The sequence below is a fragment of the Heliconius melpomene genome, chromosome 18 (genome assembly GCF_056956725.1).
Source record: "Heliconius melpomene rosina isolate 202511_hmr_F chromosome 18, ASM5695672v1, whole genome shotgun sequence".
NCBI lineage: Eukaryota > Metazoa > Arthropoda > Insecta > Lepidoptera > Nymphalidae > Heliconius > Heliconius melpomene.
In genome coordinates this window covers 14650345-14668491 of record NC_140406.1, presented here as the reverse complement: position 1 = coordinate 14668491, position 18147 = coordinate 14650345, and the positions used below count along the sequence as shown (strand labels likewise).

At 32.9% G+C, this 18147-nt stretch overlaps 1 protein-coding gene across 3 annotated transcripts in view; it reads left to right on the top strand.

The window, feature by feature from the left end:
• The window catches only part of LOC146529673 (uncharacterized), a 57782-nt gene that overhangs the window by 34485 nt on the left and 5150 nt on the right, over positions 1-18147 (top strand). For all 3 annotated transcript variants that reach the window (XM_085201420.1, XM_085201418.1, XM_085201419.1), the window contains 15 exons: positions 89-229; positions 599-775; positions 1204-1367; positions 1861-3000; positions 3075-3284; positions 3686-3943; positions 4056-4854; positions 4941-5162; positions 5733-5859; positions 5942-8505; positions 8987-9123; positions 9202-10288; positions 10486-10602; positions 11179-11274; positions 12388-18043. In XM_085201420.1, coding sequence (XP_085057546.1) covers positions 89-229; positions 599-775; positions 1204-1367; positions 1861-3000; positions 3075-3284; positions 3686-3943; positions 4056-4854; positions 4941-5162; positions 5733-5859; positions 5942-8505; positions 8987-9123; positions 9202-10288; positions 10486-10602; positions 11179-11274; positions 12388-18043 — 12895 coding nt within the window. The remainder of the gene's footprint in view (positions 1-88; positions 230-598; positions 776-1203; positions 1368-1860; positions 3001-3074; positions 3285-3685; positions 3944-4055; positions 4855-4940; positions 5163-5732; positions 5860-5941; positions 8506-8986; positions 9124-9201; positions 10289-10485; positions 10603-11178; positions 11275-12387; positions 18044-18147) is intronic.

The window sequence follows — 18147 nt, the reverse complement described above, 5'->3', positions numbered from 1 at the left end:
ACGCGGGTGAAACCGCGAGCGGGCCGCTAGTTATGAAATAAATATAAAATAATTAGTATTCTTAATAAATTTATTTTGTATTCTTTAGACAACTCTTTGGAACTAGCGCTATGTCGTATAGGAAGAGACGACATTATTGCACCTCAATCGGAACTGACAAATGAACGAAGAATTCAAAGGAACATATACCAAGAACGACAAGCCTCTGAGGAAATTGAAGCATATAAAGGTAACTATAAAAATAATTATATTTAACTATTTTTCAGAACAAAAATATACTTTAATTTTTTTTTATTTTTCAATTTTTTTTTATTTGTTTGTTTTTATTATTTTTATCATTCGCCTGGCTGACCACTGTGCGACGTACATAGGCTATAATTATCATCTTTTTATTTAAATTATATTTTCATTTCTTCGCTCTGGTCTCGAGGCAAACCGCGGTGTTCAGTTCTGCAACACAACACGCAATGCGTCCGGAATTCGAAGAAAAGTGGGAAACAGAGTGTCTTAACTAGAGTTTCCCTCTGTCTACCTTGCTTTGTGCAAGATACAGCGTGAAGGTGAATTTTTATTTTCATAAGGATATTTTTTTTTGTAGCGGAAGAAGATAATAAGCTAAAGGAAAGTATTTATGATGATAGTGAAGTTGAAGAAACCACAAGAACAGAGGACTTAGATCAAGACGAAGCCAAGTACTCACCGGAGGAAAAATCAGTAGAAAAAAGCGAGATGGATAGGACGCCTACGCCTAGTGAAGAAAGTGAAGAAGACGACGGTATATTTAAAATTAGTATTATTTGAGTTCAAAATGAGACAAACAAGCGATATAGGTAGATGGTAATATGAAAAGTTATCAAAAAAATATATCGAATCTGTAACCAACTATAAATTGCAATAATTTGTGGCTAACATAAGTATAACGTACACTATCGTGTGTATAACGGTTGGTTTGATAAACTTTTTTAGTTTACAAACGGAAATGGTCTGAACATAATCCACTAATTATGTCTAGAAGTTTAAGTGTTGTTTTAAAATTTATTTTTTTCTAATTCAGTTGCAAGGTTTAGATGAACCTCCGCACTAAAATCAAGAACCAGGTTAGCTCACCCCAAGCTTTCCAATGAGTTTTTTTATTATTCATATTGTTTATTTTGATATTTAAAAATTTAATATTTTAAAAACATTGATTATCAAATTTTTTAGATGTAAAACGAAGTGTAGCTGAGAGAAAAGAACAAATCACGAAGAAGCTTAGTTCAAGCAAAATTCCATCATCTAAACAAAAAAAAGAACTACGAGAAGAAATTATTGAGATAAAAACACAAATAAAACCGGACATCAAAAAATTCCAAGATATTGAACAACAGGTAATTAACAAAAACTTATTAAGAAAACGTAAAAAAATTGAACGTAGCGGGATTCAAATTTTTATAAATTTTAAACTTATTTTTCTTTCCTAAGTCGAATAACACTATAAAAATGTTAAAAAAGGTTATTAACAATGTTAACATAAAGCATGTATGGAATGTATCATGAATTAATGTAAGAGGCCAGTCGTGGCGCAGGGGCACAAAGTGTGACTATAAATGCGACTGGTTGTGGGTTCGATCCTCACTCGAGGAGATGAAATATTTATTTAAATTTATATCTCCTTTTCTTCACTCTGTTGTCGAAGAAAAGGGTGGCATTGAGTTCCGCCACTCAACACGCAATACCTTCAAAATTCAGCGAAAAGTGGAGAACAAAGTGTCTTAACACTGGATTCCCTCTGCTTACCCTGCTGTGCGCAGAATCTGTGAAGCTGTTTTATGAATTAATGTTACTACAATTGTTATTTAATTTTGTATTACATATTTTTAGGCAAAGGCTGAATCAAAACTAGAATACACTCGTACAAAAAGTTCACCAACTTCAGATAGTGTAGAAGTAGATGGTGAAAGAGAAATTGATTTACGTAAGGATGTTAAAGAAAAAAAAGAAGATACAAAACAAGAAAAAACAGTGGAGCAATTTAGAAAATTTGATCCCTCTTCTCCGGCAAAACCTACGCCAAAACATTTGCAAAGACATATGCGGAATGAATCAATGAGATTTCCATCTGGTGATTTCTCAAATGTGACAATCACTCCAAGAAAATCTGTAACAGCTGAAACAAGTGAATTGAAACAAACATGTGAAATTAAAACAGACGCTTATACTAAAGAAACTATTTCACAAAAAGAAATAGACAGTGCAAGATTAGAAGAAAAATTAGACGATGGTGATAAATCCCCAGAATTAGTATCGGATGACTTGAAAGATATAGCAGAAGCACCACTAAAAGACAAAATTAACGCATTTGAAATAAAAATATTAAAAGAACCTGTTGAACCACCTAAGACTATAAAACTTACCAAAGAAGCTCTAAAACGCCATACGCAAGAGCAAGATCAAGCTTTAGAATATACGCAAGCGTTTATTAGAGATCAGTCACAACAAATATCAAGTACTGAGACTCAAAAAATTATAATTGAGACCGAAAAACAAAGTGAAACAGTAAAATCAGTTAAGGAGACGATACAACATTTTGATTCTAAAATTAAGCACGATGATAAGCCGAAACAGTTTCCTAAGACTATGAGAACTGATTCTACCTTAGTGCAAGTTTCATCTGAAGAAGATAGTGAATTTTTGAAAAAATCAACTGACTCAGAAACTGAAACGGAGTCACAAACAACGGTCAAAGTTGAAAAAGATAAAAAATCGAAGTTTGAAATTACCAAACATACTTTTGAAACACGAAGTGATGCTAAGGACTTATTCGACTTAAAATCAAAAGATGACAAAAATGAAAGAAAAGATGACGATGATGATAAAAAAGATAGTCAAAGTGTAATAATTAGGGAACAAAAGCTCGAAAAGCAATTAACTGATGAACTTCGGTTACGAGTAAGTGAAGAAGAAATATCTGAAACTTTAGAAGAAAAAGATGTTTCGATAGATGATAAACTTAAAGAAAAGGTATATTTCATAAATTTTGGTCTTAACTCTTATAATTTCTAATAATTTTATATTCTTTTTTTTTACTTTTACAGACTGAAACGCAACAGTCGGTAACAAGCACAAAATCTGAAACCAGTAAACCTACCAAAACTGATTCTATCGGGTCAGATTTACAAGAACCTGCCAAAAAAGTGTCCCAAGAATCACCTTTACCGTCTGGTATTGATAAAACTGATTCTTTGGCTGACCTACAACAGAGTACAGAAAGAGATATTAGCTTTGTTTCACAAACTGAATCTAAAGTATGTATTTAAATTTAGGTTTATTATATATTTTTACTAAACATTTATTTATTTATTAAGTTGTTTTACTTTTGTGTTCCAACAACATAGGATTTATATCATTTATTAATTAAAAACGAAAGTTTCATCAAATTTAATAAAAGAGCAATTTAGTAGAAAATTTGTCGAACGAACGAAAGAAGTTGTGTATTGATATATTTTTTTATATATGCACCGATTGAAACAAAATAAATAGTCTAATGTTAAGAGAAACTTTGCAAAATACAGTAGCGGAAAGTGCATATAAATCGGTTATGCCGTTTTTGAGATTATCGTACACAAACGCACAGACAAACAAAAAGATAATTATTTTATATTATATCTTCCATGTACATTTTGATTAATGTTTTAATATTCTATAGATATATTCAAAAGAATCTAAGCATAGAAGTGATTCTTTGGATGAAACTTCACAATTTTCGGATCTAGATGATCAAATGGGACTAAGTCCTGCGCACAGACCTTTAGATAAACAAATAGATGAAGAGAAAATTAGTGAGGAAAAAATTACTCGTGTCACTCATGAAGCAAGTCGTGAGACCCTTGAATTTTTGAAGTTTGAAAGTGAGCACAGTGCACAAGTACATGCCTCTTCACTAACAGTAAAGGAATCCGAAAAGGTAAATAAAAACGGTACTTTATGATTTTAGAATATTGCTTTTTTTCTAATTAATGCTGTAACCGTAGAAAGCGTAGGAAAGTAGAGTTTTAATTTGTACATTTTTATTATAGATTTTAACCAAAGAATCTCCAGTTATAAGTGCCAAAGCACGTCAATTTATCGAAACAGTTCCAGAAGATGATTCTGTTCAAGAGTGTTTCTTTTCAAAACGTATATATTCAGATTCATTGGAGGACTCTGATCATACAGACTCTAGACGGCATTCAGAGGCGGATTCATTAAAATCTGATCAATCTGATGTTAAAGCCAAAATATCGTCCTCTGATTTCGATGAACGTGCCGAATATGAGGGAACAGCTGATTCAGGAAGTGGTTTTGGTGATGAGAAATTCGAAGAAAGTATCGGTTTTAGTGCAATCAAAATTGACTCTCAAGTATTAGAATCACAAAAAGCAGATTCTGACTCTACATCCACACAATTGGATGAAGCCGAGATCGTATTTAAAAAGATGCCACCAAAACGGCATTCTAGAACAGAATCTGTATCTTTTACAAAACTTAGTGACTTAGGTGATATTATAGCGCCCGCCAAACAAGAATTCCAGATGTTTGTTACAGAAGCTGAAGAAATAGATCGTTCGTCTGATAAAGATGAACAATCAGATAAAATTTCATCTGAAAGTAGTAGGGAAATAGAAATATCTGATCGAAAATCGTCTGAAGGCATTTCAGATAAAATAAGTTCCGAGGACGCCGTCACAGATAAAAAGACTTCATCAGAAGAAGAACCAATAAAAGATGATCAAGTGTTTGAAAAAGATAAAGAAAAAGAATTAATAAAATCAGCGACAGAAATGTCCAAAGAAATCGAAGAGATTACAACACCAAAAGGAGACACTTTAGACAAAAGTATTTTATTTATTTATTCTTTCAGTACCTAATAATAAATTTGTATTATTTTGTATGAGTTACACTTTACTTAACTTATTTTTTAGTAATAGAACCTGATAAACGTCAATCAGTTACATCTGTGGGATCAGGATCGGTAAGCGAATTACGTTTAGATGAGAAACGTCTTTCTGACGCATATAGCCTTACTGAATCAAGAGATTATACATTTGAAGAATCAGAAGACGATATTGGAACACAGGGTACGCACGTCGATGTTGTAAAGGAGAAAGTTGAAAGCAAACAAGAAGAAAGACCTAAATCCCCTGGTAAATATATTGTTTCTATGTTTAATTACTATTTTTTTATTTTCCGTGTCTTTTATATATAAGTGTAATAAATTGTACAAAATTAGTATATTCTTGCTAGTAGCAGTGATTCTGTATCTCTTCATTGCGGATTCAATCAGCTAAGCTGACTTCACATGTCCTAAGAAGAGATCGCATTTCCAAGGCATTAACACCAGATATTGCAGCACACTTTTCACCTCTGCGCCACGATTGGCCTCGTACTTTAAAAATGTTACAAAATATTTAAAAAATAGTATTCTCACTTGCGAAACGAGAATTCTAAGTAATTATCTTTGGGTAGCGGAATTTTGTAAAAATCTCCCTAAAGAGACGCTAACAACATAAAAATAAGTTATAACAAACTTATAAGAATTTTGGCGTAACTCTATGAGAACATATGGCTTAATTGGTCAGAGCGCTTGGCCAAAGAGGCGCGGGTTCAAATCCCGCTACGTTCAATTTCTTATACGTTTTCTTAATTAATATTTTTGTTTCCTAAGTGTGGAATAACACTTTAAAAATGTTAAAAAATAGTAAATATATTTTCAGCGAAAGCAACAGAAAAAAGCAAAATAGCTAAACTATCGCATGGAGATTCCTTAGATGATGTGGAAGGCTTTCCTGAAGATCACGTTGCTGAATATGTTCACAAGTTACCACATATAGCCGAAGTTAGGTAATCAATATTATATTTAATAGATTATACATTTGGAAAATTTTATTATTTCTCATTTTTATTATATTTTCTTTAATTGCAGTTCCTTGCCAGATAAGCAAGTAACCGGGCAATTCCTGCTTAAGGAACGTGAAGAACAGTTGAAACGTGAACTTGATACTGAAACAATTCTAAGTAAAACTGAAAAAATTAAGGAAGATGTCTCGGTTGTAACGAAAGATGATGATTCCTTAAAAACCAAAATAATATCTGAACCATTACTTGAAAAACACGTAGATGAGCCGAAATCTGATATCAGCATGACAATCGAGCAGGATAAGGAAAAATATTCACAAGAAGAGAAATCAACGTCAAGCACTGAACATAAAACTGGTGATTCAGGTGAAAAAATTACTATTACTACAGTAATAGATATTACTGAAGGTCCATCTGGAGAAGAAATAGTTAAGACTACAGTAAGTGAAAAAATTTTGTATCCTTCTGGTAAAGAGACAATTTCTACAAAAGTGTCAGAAAGTATCAGAAGTCATAGACAAAAGTCATCTGTTACGTCTTTTAAGGAAGCTCCTGAGCCTTTAGTAGCTACACGAGACCGAGATATGCTAACATCAACAATAACTAAAGATTTAGCTATTGAATCTGAACTTCATAAATCTGTACAAGATGATAAATCCACCTCAAAAACTGAATATAGAACTGGTGAATCAGGTGAAAAAATTACTGTTACTACAGTAACTGATATTACTAAAGGGCCAAATGAAGAAGAAATAATAAAAACAACCGTTACTGAAAAGGTTGTATATCCCTCTGGTAGAGAAACGGTGTCTACAAAAGTTTCAGAAAGTGTAAAAAGTCACAAAAAAGGATCTTTTGCCACGAGCTTAAGAGAATCCTCCGAAGAGGAAGAGAAATTTACAAGTATACATAAAAAAGAAGATGATATAGAAAAAGCTCAAGTTACCACTGCTAAAGCCGTCCAGGAAAGTATAGACGAAAGTATCTTAGATTCAACAGATCAATCAATTTTAGATGTTGCTCCCGGCGATAAAACCATGACTTTTATGGAAACAAAGCTTCCCACAGAATCAGTTAGTCAAGAGAAAGAAATTCTAAAAGATACCGAAGCACTTCATTCAACTGCAGATGAAACGAAAGTATCAACAAAAGTAGAAACTATTGTAGGTCCTACTGGTGAAGAAATCACTGTAGAAACTTTGACCGAAACTTCGACAATGCCCACGGGAGAAAATATTATTAAAACTACTGTCACTGAAACAACCAAATATCCGTCTGGGAAAATAACAATATCAAAAAAAATATCAGAGCAAATAGAGTTAATAGAAGAGGAAGAAGAAATCATTACAACAAGTACATCAGAGGCTATTGATTCTGTCTTAGAAGATAGACTTCAAAGCATGTTGTTAAAATCAGAGGATCTTAGTGACGAAAAACATATAACGACTTCCACTAAAACTAAAAATACGATAGGTCCTACAGGGGAAGAAATAACAACAACAACTGTTACTGAAGAAACTACTATGCCTAATGGGCAGATTAAAATAAAAAAGACTGTCACCGAAGTAACTAAATATCCTTCTGGTGAAGAGAGTATATCTACCAAAGTATCTGAAAAAATTAAATCTTTCGATACTCATGTTAGTATAATTAAAGAGTCTACATCGGTAAAAGATGATTTGGTAATTTCAAGTCATATGTCTGAGCCAGTTATACTAAAGGAAAAGACTATAATCATTGATCCATCTGCGTCTGAAATAAAAGTAGATCATGTTATAGAAAAACCAGAGAATCTAGCTAAAGAAATAAAAGATACACAAGAAACTGAAACAGATAAATTTGAAATCGTTAAAGTAAAGATTGACGATAAAGTTACAACTATCAGTGACATATGTTCGGAGAATATTCAAGACATAACAATTGAGCAAGTGAAACCTGTAATTGAGGACATACTTCAAAAAGGTACTATTGTAGCTGCTGCTCGTAGCCCCCAAATTGAAAAAGACGTTAAAAGTATTAATAAAGAAATATTAGAGACAGAAAGAAGATTTTACGATGCTAAAGTTCCTCAAAAAGAAGAAAGAAGACATTCATGTATCAGCCCAGCGATTTCATTAGAAAGAATAGCAGAATCTGAAATAGAAATGGAAGAAGATCTACTTAAAAAAGATAATGCCACTGTTGGCATTTCGAAAGAAAAAGAAAGTAAGCAGGAATTGAAAAAATCTGATTCAGCTATGAAGCAAATGGCTGATAATATAGAAATCATAATTAAACAAGCTTCGGAGGACTTAGATTTGTCTGAAGAGGGTACTGTTGGAAAAGAAACACCAAAAGAATTAGAAGGCGAAGTTTCTGTAGATTCTATAATAGAAGAAGCTGTGCAAACTGTTGAAGGATATTTAGAGAAATCTGATGATAAGGATAACGATGATATACATACTACAAAAATATCTATGGAATCAGCTGATGATGCAAGAATGTGTAAGGAAAGGCCAGGATTAATTAAATCTCTTTCTAAGGACAGTGGAGAAATAATAATAATGCCAAAAAAGAAGCAAGTAAGAACTTTTTCGGTGCAGAGTTCTCCTGATGAAGTAGAGGAACAAATTTACACAGATTCAGAATCAGGTATTCTTATTTAATTATACTTTGACATACTTTTAAATATTACGTTATTTACATTATTACATTTTTTATGCTAATTTTTTATACTAAATGTTTCTCAATAAAAAAGTAAAAGCTAGTTAAGTTATGAATTACTGTTATTAAAATCGATAAAAGTATTAATGCGTCTGATTGTAACCAGAACCGTTGATTTCTATGCCCACTCGGGTGAAAAAATTATTACCTCTATATGGTAACAAAACTCAGCGTTGCCATTTCACGCGTAATAATAAAAATTGGTCGGAAAGGGGGAAAAATGTATTATGAGGTTCCCTCTGTTAACCCTACTATACGCGGTATACTCGATGGATTGCTTGATTAATGGATCAACTTTGGCCTACATGGGCCTTACAAATGCCAAGTGATTTCAATTCATCAATTGAGGTAGTTATCATAATATATATGCCTATCCAGAAGCCCTTTTATATTTTATCATTATTTTCAGATATGGATAAAGCTAAAGTGTTAGAAATAATAGAACCTACTTCTGATGTTGACGGAAAATTACCATCTTCTAGTTTTGACATTAAAAAAATTCGGACGGATTCGCTTGATGATGCTGATGATTTCCCAGAAAAAGAAGTAAGCATAAAAATACATCACAAAGTTTATTTAACCATAATATGTGAATGGTAATTTTATTTATTTTAAATGTTCTAGGCTGAATTTGAAGATGATGGTAAGTATACCGAAGTATCTGATTCATCATATATTACATCTGATTTCAAACATGATTTAACTCAAGATTCTGTACCAATTTCGAGTGTACCTCGGGAGTCCGATGAAGTAAAAGGAGAAAGATTTACTAAGAAAACTCATTTTGTAGACAGTATTTTACGTAATGATTTAGTATCAAAGTCAACAACTGAATCTTCAGTAACAACTGTAATATCAACGTTGACCAAATCATCTGATGATGACCAAAAATCAGTTGTAGAAGATGGTACGTCAGCTGATTTATCTAGGATGAGTGGAGCTGACCTCGTTAAAGATTCGTCTAAAACGTCGGTTGATATTAAAGAAGAATATAGAATGGATGATCAAACCGAAGAAAGAGGTACTCCTGATTTGTCGAAAAAATCTCTTGACTTGACCAAAGATTATTCTAAATCTTCAATAGACAGTAAAGATACTTCCAGAGATTTTGCAACTAATGAATTATCAAAAGATTCAACAATTGATTTAGCAAAAGATTTTTCAAAAGCTTCAATAGATAGTGTTAAAGAAATTTCAAGATCGATTGATGAAAAAACGTTTTCTGAAGAACATTCTTCATTTGATGTATCAAAAACATTAGCATCAGATGCATCAGATATGCTAACCAGAAGTAAAGAATTTGCAGATGAGGAGCGTTCAACCTCGAAGATCACTCATATTTCAACAAGCTCTTCACAAGAAACTTCAATTTTGACAGAGAGTAAATTAATAAGTGAGCAAGATGAAAAATCTTTTGAAAAAATTAAGGTATCGGAAATGGATATTGCTGATATGAAAGGTCAATTTCTCAAAGAAATTAAAGATAAAGGTGCAAGTTTGAAGGAAGAATTACATATAACAGAAAGGAAAAAAATCATATTGGAAGAGAAAAAACAAGAAGCAGAAGAAGCTGATGACGAGGCAGAAAAAAGTGAAAAGGAAGATGAAGTACCGGATATTAAAGAATTAAATAGAAGATGTTCAAATTTATTAGAAGACATTTCCTCTCAAGGTGCTCTGATTAGAATTGATTCCAGCCATGTAACACACGGTAATTTCAATATAACATTTTTAGTAATAGAATTAGTTTTAAATTCTTCTACACTTATTATAACTTATTCTTTGTAGTTGTTCTGTTTTCTAAGAAGCGAGGTTAGAGTTACGCCCAATTTTTACCCTTCGTAGATTATTTTATTATAACGTTATTTTATTTTACCTAATATATTTTACACCATTATATTATTTTAGATCTAACAGCAAAATTTTCGAAAACTCCTCCTCCATCACCTGTTGATTTAATAATGAAAGAAAGAGCAAAATCTGAAGATAGTGCCACCGAAAAGCAGACTGGACTACAACCAAAAGGTGTTTTACTAGATATTTTTTATGCTTGCTTTCACTATCAGTAATACTGATTTTTACAGCTTTTCATATTCATCGATATAAATCTCAGATTATAAATCTCATTAATTTGTATACGAGTTATTGTAGTCACGTAACATAAACACAATTTCACTGTTTAATTGTATATAATATTGCAGTGAGTGACATAAATACAAATAATATTCGTGCCTTATTACAATTAGCTTATCTGTATATATATATAAAAGGACTTGTCCTCACTGACTGAGGTAAGACGCACGCACAGCCGTAACCGCTGATGGTAGAAACGTTAAATTTGGACGAAAGTTTATTTTCGTAATCTGGACATCCACTAAGAAGGGATTTTGAAAAATTTTAACCCTAAAGGGGTGAAATAGGGGTTCAAAGTTTGTATGGAAAAATCTTTAAATCGGCACCGATTTTTATAAAAATTGAAATTTAGACTCTTAAAAATATTTCATTGAACACATGTTTCATGGGTTATTAGAATTCACCCTTAAATACGCAAGCGAAGCTGCGCGCGTCCGCTAGTAGTTTATAATTCTTCGTACTCTTTAGGTTCCGATTCATCTTTCCTCGATGCAAGTCGAGCATCTCCTAGAGCTTCATCAGCTGGCGATAGCATGTTGAGTGAAACTGAGGCACATCAAAGCGGTAAGACCTAGGGAGAATAAAATATAACTTGAAAATTTTTATCGAAATTTTCAGTAAGTCATTGCCATTGTAGACAATAAAATGTACTTTATGATTTACCTTATATGTATACATATTTACATATATTGAAATATTTATTTTTATGCTAGTATCGTTATCTTAAAGTAACAAATATAATATTTGGGATTGGCTACATTTATTAACAAACGTATGTGTACTATAATATTAATATTGCATTAGATAGTGGCAAAGTAGAGTCATGGCGAAACTTTACTCATTATTTTAGAAATATAAAGACTAATTTAAAATATTATTTTGCCACATTTTTATTTGAGTCAACTTTTGCATGATATTAATAATTTATTTAATCATCAATTTATTATCTAAATTTAATATCAATGCAGATTGGACATCATTTCAATAAGCACCTAGTTAGAAAGGTAGCAAAAAAAGGAGCACATCATAAATATAAATATATTAGGGATAAGATCATTTAAATAAGAGAGTTAAAATTAATTTGCAATAGACACAAACATTATGCCAATATTTGTCGCACAGTAAAATTTACTTTCTTTCTTGCGGAGTCCTCACGTTGCTTAGGTAAGTGAACACAATTGGAGGGACCATTTTATTAATATTTCATTAATTGTCGCTTTTTAAACTAACAAATTAATTGGTTTATTTGTTATTGATCAGCAATCAATTTTTGTTTTCACTTCACATTGATGTTCACATTTGAGTAATGTTTCGCTTTGATTCCAAAATTTTTCAAAGTTTATTTTACATCTTGCCATCACATTAGCTTCCTCATTATTAATTTTATTAACTTAATGTATTGTCATTTCAAATATCATATAATATGGTTAACTTATACCTTTTAAAGACGCTTTATTTGTCTATATTATTCTACACCTCGTTACTAGCTTTAGCACTAATTATGTATATATATTATATAAATACACAATTATATAACAATACTATTAAGTTTATTTATATATATATATATCTCCTCAATTATATTTATTTTTGTGTTTCTTTATAGTTCATAATTTTTTAACGTCTTGCAAAACTATATTTGTCTAGTGATTTCACCTTGACCATTCATCTTTTCAGAATTATTATCAGAAGCATCTAAAGCTCTAAATGAAGCAGCTAGACCAAAGTCCCCTACAAAACATATTGCCGACAATTTATCATTTGTAAATGTGGATAAACCCACAATCACAAGTGGTGCTATTGAATTAGTAGATCGAACAATTGAAAAGAGCATTGACGTTATTGACCAAATAAAGAAAGAAATGGGAGAAGATATGCAAAAATCCACATCGACTACATCAACAGATACATTTTTCTCACAGTCTAGAATAGAGACATCAACATCTTCTTCTTCAATTCACAAAACTGTAGATGGTACACAAATGAAATTCCAAAATATAGACCCAGAGGCAGTTATGTCTGATATGATTGCTAAATTTGGTGTTGCAAGTGAATATAGTACAGTACTTTCTCACAAAGAGACAGAAACAAGAAAAATCTCAGGACAAGAATTTTTCTCTGAAACAAAACAAGTTTCCTCGTCTGATGACGATTCATTAATAATAAAAACTGAAACTAGTCATGAATTACGAGGACAAGAACATGAAGTTAAGGAAAAAATGACCGTTAAGAGAGAAGGTGATCAAACAGAAACATCCCAAAAAAAGGTGGAAAAAGCACATGAAGCTTCTGCAAAACGATCAGACGTAGAAACCAAAACAGTATTTAAGAGTACTGATGATACAGATATAGTAAAAGTAGAAAGAGAATTTTCTGAACAAGGGCTTTATACTGGAAGACAAACTAAATCAGAAGAAAAAATGACTGCTTTAAAAGATGAAACGGTAAAAAAAAAATATGAAGTAAAAATATCAGAACGAGATTTGTCTCATGAACAATGGGGTAAAGAATATTTTACAGAACCTGGAGAGCTAGAGAACATTAAAGAAGATGAAGATAATAAATCAAGAATAGCATTTGTGGATTCAAGCTTAAAGATAGTTGAAAAGGATGAAACTGTTTCAAGCATTGAAGTATCTGAGAAAGGTCAAATAGTAAGTTCTAAAGTAGAGCACTACAAAGAGGAATCTGTTATCGAAAGTAAAGAACATGATGATCTTAGTTCAGATGCTTCTCACGTGCCTAGTTTTAATAGTGAAACTGCGGAAAGACGAGACTCTTCAGATGCTAGTCCCAAAAGTAAATCAAAATCGTTCAAAAAAGATGATGAAGTTTATGAAGTCGATTTTATAAAAGAAATAAAGATCTCAACTTCACCTGTCAAAAGTACATTTAGTCGTACAGCTAGTCAAGACACTCATTCGGAATTAGAAATAGTACCAGATTTACCTCACGATGATAGAATTAATGATACCCCAAAAAAAGACAAAAGCTCAACTAGATCTCCAGTTAAATTACCACTTCACCAGGCCGATGACTTAATATTAGAAGTATCAGTTTTCAAAGAAGGCACTAGCGTAATTCAAGATTTAACACAAACTGCAGAATCAGAGCCGTCGCTTAAATCTACTACAGAAACTACGGATGAAATGGGATTCACGGCCAACCTAGAAGCTAAAACTTATGACTCCAGCTCAAAGCTCATTAAAATTGAAGACATATCACCAAGTACAGTAGAAATCTCAGACGACATCAGTATTACGTCAAAGGACGTTATGATAAAATCTGGTGAAAGTCTTGATACTGAGAACATGATTAAGTCATTAGAATCTCATGAAGGTGAAGTTTTACAAAAGTCAATAGATTCAACTGTTAGTGCCGAAACATTACAAGCATCAGAATTTTCTACAGAAGCAGACTCAGCGTTTCTTACTGGGACAGATCATAGAAAAAGCGAAATGAAATTAATAAAAGAAAAAAGCACAGAAGATATATGTAGTAGTGGTTATGATACAGATTTTTCCTCTGCCGAGTTTCATGGGATGAAACTTGAGACTGAAAGGGTGGCATTAGATTCATTAATATCTGCTCAGCCTCTTGCTGACTTATCAGTTTTAGAAAAAACTATAGATGAAGTTAAGCAGTCCTTAGAAGCAGCACAAGTTGAAATTATTAGTGAGAAAAGTGATGGCAGTATTAAATATAAACAATCTCCATCAGAATTTCAATTTAAAATTTTAATAAGTCCGGATAGACCTGAAGTAATAAAAGAAGAACCTCACGTTAGTGATGATCATAGTGATAAGATTACAACTCATGATAAAGATGATAAGGACATGGATAGTAAATCGGATGAAATTTCAAAAAAAATGAGTTCACATGATGAAATCACTTTTTCTGACGATGATAAAGAAACTATCCATCAAAAAGAATCTAGTCCACCTTTAGAAGCAGACACATCGGTAAGATCTGATAGTGGTCCTCATTCTATTTTAGAAACAGAGAGCGATATTACATTCGACGGGAAAGATTCTTCTAAAGGTAGCCCTGAAGTTAAACTTAGAGCACATAAGCATATTAAATCACAGTTAGGCATCGTAGATAGGAGATCGGCTTCAGATATTGAAGGCTGGTCTAGCTCTGGCGAAAGTCATTACCACAGTTTTGAACACTCGGAAAGTCGGCCATTATCTTCAGATGTTGAAGTCATGATGACGGCTCAAAGTGGTACCGAATATGAAACAGCACTTACTAGTCATGATATTTCTTCTCAATCCTTAAGAACATCCAAAGATTACTATACTGCCGGAAGTTCCCTTGCATCAAGAGATAGCATGAAGAGTCTCGATTCAGACGGTTCTAGTCATGTGGCTAGTATAGATATATCAGATGCATCTGAAACTCTTGTACCTTCTGCTAATGAGTTAAAAGAGGAATTAATGGAAAGTAGCACTTATGTGGAACAATTTTTGCATGAACCTGAGAAAGAACATGTATTAAAAGGAAAAGAAATAAGTGACGAGGAAATTTCAGGAGAAGATGATGAATATAAAGTAGACAGTATAGAACCCGTTGGTAAAATGAAAAGATCTCATGAGATGCGATTTCAACCTAAAGATATGATACCTGAACATTTCCCAGTTGAGGGAGTGTCAGAGAGTATTGATGTAGATGATGATTCTTTAAAAGATAAAGAAGGATCAGACACAACAATATCAAGTCAATTTAAGACTGATGAGATATTATCTTCTTCAATTTCAAAACTTGATATATCTTCATCTCAATCACAATTAGACTTGGACAAAGAGGAAATTCAAGAAACAGTTTCTAAAGTATCTACGCATAGTGATCATGCTGTACCATTTTCTATTACGAAAGTAAGTAAGTCTCAAAGAGAATTTGTTGATATAGAAAGTGAAATTATTCCAATAGGCTCAGCAGAGTATGCAGAAATCGAAAAATATGGTAGTGTAAGTACTACACCAACAAAATTGCCGCATGATGATACTATTATACTTAAAACTACAGTAAAAAAAGAAGAAAACATCCCAAGTACTCATATTAGTGAAACACATCAAGAAGTTACAGAAGAATGTGTACAGAAGGTTATCAAGGACATAAGTGCTATTCCTTTCCCTGTTACTGAAAGACCCCCTAGCCAAAGGGAGTTTGTTGACATTGAAGATGATATTATTCCAATAGGAACAAAACAGTATGAAGAAATATTAAAATCAAAAAGCGATTCTTCTGTCCCTAAAACAAAAGCTGAAAAATCTGGCTTAAAGACACCTGATGATCATTTTGAGAGTAAACAAAGCTCTACATCGAGCTTAAGAACTCATGAACATCTTTCAACACCTCATACACCTCTTTCAGCGCCAAGTCAAAGTTCATTATCTACCGATAATGGGCGAGAATATGTTCTTGATGATATGTATGACATATCAGAAACCCCAGAATTAAAATCTGAATTAATGACGGAAACTAGTAAATCTGAACTTATTATTACGACAGATGAAAAAACTTTACATACCTATGAAAAAGAACAAGAATCACCAACCAGTGACGAGTTTGAAATGGTTGACAAACCAAGTGAAATGGATGATTTTGTTGTCATTGAGGAAGTTGCAAAGGAAGCTCAAGAAACTGACCCAGAAGGCAAAAGTTTACAAATAAAGACACAGAAGTATGTAAGACGTCACGATACTGAAGTAGAAGAATACTTATCCAAGACATCTAGAAAACAAGAAAGTACAAGCAGCGCATCTGGATCATCACTATCTGATGAAGAACAATTTGAATTAGACCAAAAGAGGCTCCAAGCTCAAGAATTAGCTGAAATAGAGGCTGGTAAACGCTGGATACAAATGCAATTCGAAGGAGATCCTCGATACGACTATGAAAGGATACCTTTGGAGGATATCAAGGAAGAGGAAATGACTGATTTTGATGCTAGCCGCATTGGAAGTCTCAGTTCTCAGAAAGAGTCCATAGGTAGTTACGGTAGCTTTAGAAATTCATATGGAAGTTTGTCGGAATCTGAAATGGCCTCTCGTATGAGATTTAGAATAAAAGGAGAGAATGATGATATATCTATAAGCTCATTACAAGAATTTGAAAATCTTGAAAGGGCGTTAATGGAACAATATCAACAACATTCTTCTTCGTCTCAAGATTCTCTAAATGGATCTTTACCGCGTCGATATATTTTAAGTAAAAGTCAAGGAGACGATATATCAATATCAAGTTTAAAAGAATTTGAAGGACTTGAAACAGCTTGCCTAGAAGCTTTAAAAGCTGAATTACTAGCAAAACAAAAAGAAGCTTTATTGCTTGCTGATCCTAAAGTAGTTAGTGGAAGTTTTCTGGAACAAGAAAAACGTTCGTACGATAGTAGCAGTGATAGTAGTCCGCCATTTAAGAGCGGTAGTCCTGGACAGAAAGGTGGAAGTCCTTCTCAAAAAGGTGGAAGTCCATCTCAAAAAGTTGGAAGCTATGGTAGTCCATCACAAAAATTTTTATCTGATTCAGTGGCAATTAGAAAAATTATTGATCAACAATTAGCCTTAGAGCAAAAAATACAAGAATATCGACCGAAAATAATAACTGTCAAGAAATTTGACGAAAGGGGTGCCTTTTTTGTACCAGAACCTGAAGCAGGTACATCAGAACCTAAAACTTGTGAAGTTGTAGAAGATTGTCAAAAAACTTCCTCTTTCGTGTGTGCTGCAGCTCCAAGTGATGGTTCCGCTGAATCCATACCGGGAGATTGTGAAGAAATGATGAAAATTTTAGATCAAGAGGAAAAGAGTAAGAAACTAGAGGAACAGAATATACAAACTGAGAGTCAAAGTCGCACTGTTGCAGTAGCACAAGCTACTACGTCTACTACCATTATAGAAGAAAAACTTGTAGATAGGAAAAAAGTATCAGAAACTATTACATATACCGATTCTGAACAAGGTGTAGATATACCAATAAGATCTAATATTTATGATGAAAGCAGTATGTCAATGGGTTCTGAAATGTCTTCTTCTTTAGCATCCCAACCATCCGAAATGGATAGTATAATGACAATTATAGAAAGACATCCATCTGATAGTGAAGTAGTGATGTTGTCTAAGCAAACAGTAATATCGTCTTCAGAACGTTACGAAGAGAAACCTGATGACTTAGAATTTTCACGTGAGGGAAGCGCCATCCGCGAGCTATCGCCCTCCTCAGGGAGATCGGTGGCTCACAGTATTGTCTCCGGAAAACATTTCACAGATCCAGCCAGTGGTTCCTGGAGTGGTCAAGATGAGGAACTGAGTTCTTCGGGAAGTTTTAGCCGGTACGTTTTGAAAAATATTATCTTACAGTTAATTGTGGTAACGGTATAATTATATTTTAAGAGTAGTTCTACATTTATTAACAGTTCTACAATTCTATATTGAG